The sequence below is a fragment of the Merops nubicus genome, unplaced genomic scaffold, assembly GCF_000691845.1.
Source record: "Merops nubicus isolate BGI_N331 unplaced genomic scaffold, ASM69184v1 scaffold11659, whole genome shotgun sequence".
NCBI lineage: Eukaryota > Metazoa > Chordata > Aves > Coraciiformes > Meropidae > Merops > Merops nubicus.
The window spans coordinates 78301-83203 of NW_008630233.1; the positions used below are offsets into that span (position 1 = coordinate 78301).

Sequence of the window (4903 nt, forward strand, 5' to 3'; positions counted from 1 at the left end):
TGACCAAGACTTTTATCTTGTGAGGAGGGACCTAAGTGGTGACAACATGCAACAGGAATTAATCAAGCACAAAGGTTAATCACACAGTTTTCAACACCTTTCTGTGACACACCAATAATTATGGTTCTAACACTAATTTTCCTCTGCATACTCCAAACAACTCACCTTTATTCATCCTTCCCATTACTGTAAATTCAAAATACTTGCTGTTGTCAGCTGATGAATACAAGCCAAATATGGTGGCTGTGCTCTTCGGCTGCAATTTGAACGCTGAGAGCAAATACACTTCATTCACCGTGGGATCACCAAGAGCTTGTTGCAGGAAGTTCGTTACCACTTTCTTGTTGGAATATGGAAGAAGATCAAAAACTGAAAAACAAACAAGTTTCAAATGCAATTTAAATCTAATGATGACCAAAGAAGCGTGTACTCTGAAGCCACCCATTGGAAACTGTACTCTCTTCACTATTTTCATATGGATACTTTAAAATGAGCACAAGCTGTGCCACCTAAAATAAATAATATGAAAACCAAAATTAACAATATGAAGATGATCTTTAAAGACCATCTACTCCAACCCCCCTGCCATTGGCAGGAAAAACCTGATCTAGTGAAAGATGTCCCTACTCATGTCAGTAGGTTTGGAGTAGATGATCTTTAAAGGTTCCTTCCAAACAAAACCATTCTATGATTCTACCAAAATATCATATAGATTTTGTTGCGATTGATCATCTTCTAATAACTTTCTTTTAAAAGCAATTATTCATAAGCTACTAGCGTAGATATATTTAGTCTTCAAATTGATGTACTCAAATATTTTCAGGTAGATCTCTAAAATTCTCTCCTGAGCATACACCCCAACAGAAAGCTTTTTAACCTCTTTTTGCTTTCAGAAATTCAGATGCTTGTGTTCATATTTCAACTAGACTGAGGACACAGCATCAAATTTTTCAGACAGATTTCTAGTGTACTCATCCTAAGAACCAATTTGATGGCAATTGCAAGCACCAACTAAAACGATAAAAAGCCAGGTAAGCAACATGATGTTCATATCCTCCTTCTCACTTCACTGACTTCTCAAAAGATATATTATATAAATAAGAGTCATCTTTCCTTCCTGGCACAGATAACAAAGAAAGACAGGCCTGACAAAAAAAAAATGACCCTGAAGGCATAGTGAAAGCCGTTTCAAATTTCTCTTTTAATTTTTGCACAATGCATCAGCAAAGAGTCTACCATTAGTTTCATACTTATATCAACTACCTCCCTTATGGCACTGAAGCAACAAATGGGGGTTTTCCTCAATGTTCCTAAATCCATGATGTATCCAAACTCAACAAACTATTCCACTAGGTTTCTTCATAATTTCCTACTTCAACCCACTGTTATTAAAGGAGTATATATAATATACCCTCCCAATAAAGTCCAGTAAATCACTATGCACAGGTGTTATTAAGTATAAGAGCCTATTTAGCCATTGTATACCACTGTCACTCCACAGGTCTACCCTAGCTGAGCCATATTTTTGCTCCCACACCAGCACAATACTATTGAGTTGCCACAGAAAAGGGCCTTAACACCAGGCAGACAGTGAAGGCACATGACAGCTCATTACATCTTACCTAGATTCAAGCTTGTGGCTGTACTAAGTTTAGTTTTCCAGCCAAAAAAAACCAATGGAACTTTGCAGATGAGTCTTTTCTACCCAGTGTGACCTGAAAGCTGTCATCGTTGACTACCGATCCCACCGATACGGTGTTTCCATACACTGCCAACAGGAGACTGAAGAGCACTCAGAGGACAATCCCATGTGTGCACAGGCCTAGCTACAGCCATGAGGGAACACCATTCCCTTATATTAGAGCCTGGATTCATGCTGCTTCCATTGCTCATTCTGGAACACCAATTCATCAAGACACTAATATAAATATATAAAAAAAAAAAAAAAAATATTACGAGATTTTCCCCTTCATTTCATGAAACTGTTGAAACACAGATCATAAGCTTAAGTCTACACTTCTATTGGGTCCAAGCACCCCCTAACTCTCCTGAGAGTTTTCAGAACACAATAAAAAAAAAAACAAACTATCATGGCCCTGACTTACATGCATATGTAATACTGCTGTCAAACAACTAAGAAACCCATATGCGGGATGGATCTGGTCAAAGGACTTCTCCTTCATTCAGTTCAGATTTACAGCATTCCAGGACAACCACTGCTCCCACTGAAACCAGTAACCCAGACAGCAGCTGAGAAAAAGGCTGCACAGAGAGCAAAGCAACTGCCCAAGCAAGAGACTGAAAAGCAACTCACTGCTCTGTAAAACGGAATCTTGCAGGTAATGATCATTCACAAAATATAGCTCTGTCTTTCAGCCAGAACACCACAACACAGTACTTCGGTCTTTGACAGCACAAAACATAGCTACACATTTTGTCCAGTCCTTCTAAGTCTTGTTGCTGGTTTTATATCAAGTCCTGTGAGGCTAATTAACCTCTGCTGGAGTCACACACTTAAAAATACAGAAGAAATACTATAATAGTAATGACTAAACGCTGTCCGTCTAACCTTACAGAAAGCCTTCATTGATATATTTGAATTTTTCATATTTAAATGAATGCTCAAAGTGGTTTGGCAGTTGTATTCTATAAAGCACATTGTCTCAAATGGATCCTCTGGCACCATGTTACGGAACCCTGTCTTGGGATAAGTTCACTGACCACCATGTAGACACAGTACGTGACCAGATCATTCTTTAGGAAAAGTTACACACGTGCTAGCAAAAGCGGCTACCAGAAGATCTGTGGGGTTATGGAAACTCATCTTAAATCCTTAATACAGTTGGCAGAGAGAGACAGCTCTGAGTTCCTACAGAGACAATTTCTTGTTTGGAAGAAGCAGTCCACCAGGATTTCAGGTTTCATTTTCAGAAGAATCTCACCTTTTTGTTCCTCTCCCTGGAAAGGCAGACTTGAAAACAAATGGATAGAAAAGGACTGCAGAAGCTGAAAGGCACAAGCAGCTGGTTTCAATCCATGCAGTGAGAGTGAGGACTTAGGCATGCCTCTGAGCAAGCATGAGCATGTATATCCACCAGGCTAAACTGAGCCCATTCGGGAGACAGACCAAGAATTCTCTCCTCCACCTGCTTTCTGTGGTTTTCAGAAGGGAGCTCACCCTCTTACAAAACTGCTAACAAGACATTGGCTACACCCTGAGACAGTGGCAAACCACTCTTTGAAAATCATAGAATCATTTAGGTTGGAAGGGACCTCCAAGATCATCAAGTCCAACCACTGAGCCACCAGGGCTCCAAAGTCCTCTGCCAAAACAGATCAGAATCTGTCAGGGCTGGAAGGGACCACAAGGATCACCCAGTTCCAACCCCTCTGCCATGAGCAGGGACACCTCCCACTAGATCAGGCTGCCCAGAGCCTCCTCCAGCCTGGCCTTAAAGCCCCCCAGGGATGGGGCCTCAACCACCTCCCTGGGCAACCCATTCCAGGGTCTCACCACTCTCATGGGGAAGAACTTCTTCCTCACATCCAGCCTGAATCTGCCCACTTCCAGCTTTGCCCCATTCCCTCTAGTCCTGTCATTACTCGATATCCTAAAAAGTCCCTCCCCAGCTTTCTTGTAGGCCCCCCTAAGATACTGGAAGGCCACAATAAGGTCACCTTGGAGCCTTCTCTTCTCCAGACTGAACAGCCCCAACTCTCTCAGTCTGTCCTCACAGCAGAGCTGCTCCAGCCCTCGGATCATTCTGGTGGCCCTTCTCTGGACACGCTCCAGCAGGTCCACGTCCCTCTTGTACTGGGGGCTCCAGAACTGGATGCAGTACTCCAGGTGGGGTCTCACCAGAGCAGAGTAGAGGGGGAGAATCACCTCCCTCCACCTGCTGGCCACACTTCTCTTGATGCAGCCCAGGATCTGCCCAAAAACATCAAGGCTAGCTCTTCAGACAGGAGCTAAAAGACATCACAGAAAGACCTAAATGGAGGCCTTATGGAGAAAAGAAATCAGTGGCAGGGAAGATAGAGTTCAAAACAGAAGACCCTTTCTTTCCCTTAAATATACTGCCATGTCACACCTGCTTTTTGACACCCTCCAAGGTTCTTCTGTCACAGCTCACCATAATAACTGTAAGTGTAAATACAGCTCCACTGCAGTTGAGTGTTTTTGAAGACAACTAAGAATGGCTTAGACACCTACAGCGATGCCCTAACCCTGCTGCAATGATTTCTGAATGACTGGAAGAAGGTGACAATTTCACGTGTTCAGAATGGAGTTTTTCACCAGCCACTGATCTGAGAAGCCAGAAACCTGCCTTTGTTTTTTTAAAGGATGGCAATACCCTGCTTATCAGTATGACAATTTTCTGAAATGCTTTTACATCGAGAAGGACTTTAATAAAGGCTTTTGGAAAAGCAGCTAAATTAATCTGACTGGCTGTCTGTTGGATCTGCTTCACTTAACTAAAGAATAACCGATTAAAATATCAAACACCATTTCGCAATACAGCGGAGAAGGGTAAAAACACAGAGAGAATGAGGAGCAGCTTTAAGGTTCCTGGGGTGGCACCATGTTACAGTAACCGCTGCACCCCGCAGCTGAGCTAGTTCCAGTCACAAACTGCTACCCGAGAGCGCTACCACTCACTTTATGCGTACTCTAAAATAAAGCGGATCCTGACCTACTACGTGCATAATATTGCCAAAGGGATGCCGGATTTAGAAGGTGCTTGTTTTCCTATGCACTTTAAGAAGCGGAGTTTTCCCCACGAAAGCTTAGGAATTCACGTCTCATTTGTGAGAACTTCCCACTGAAAAGGCGCTACACCTACGAGCACCCCTGTAAAACCAGACCACTTTTTGCTGATCTTACGGGGGTGGCTGATGGAGA

General features: G+C 42.7%; 1 protein-coding gene across 1 annotated transcript in view; it reads right to left on the reverse strand.

Annotated features, from left to right (window-relative positions):
• THBS4 (thrombospondin 4) overlaps positions 1 to 369 on the reverse strand; it is a gene marked incomplete at its 5' end in the record, with an annotated part of 34817 nt that extends 34448 nt beyond the window's left edge. Inside the window, one exon of the mRNA XM_008947218.1 lies at positions 166 to 369. Coding sequence (XP_008945466.1) covers positions 166 to 369 — 204 coding nt within the window. The remainder of the gene's footprint in view (positions 1 to 165) is intronic.
• Positions 370 to 4903: the final 4534 nt, after the last annotated feature.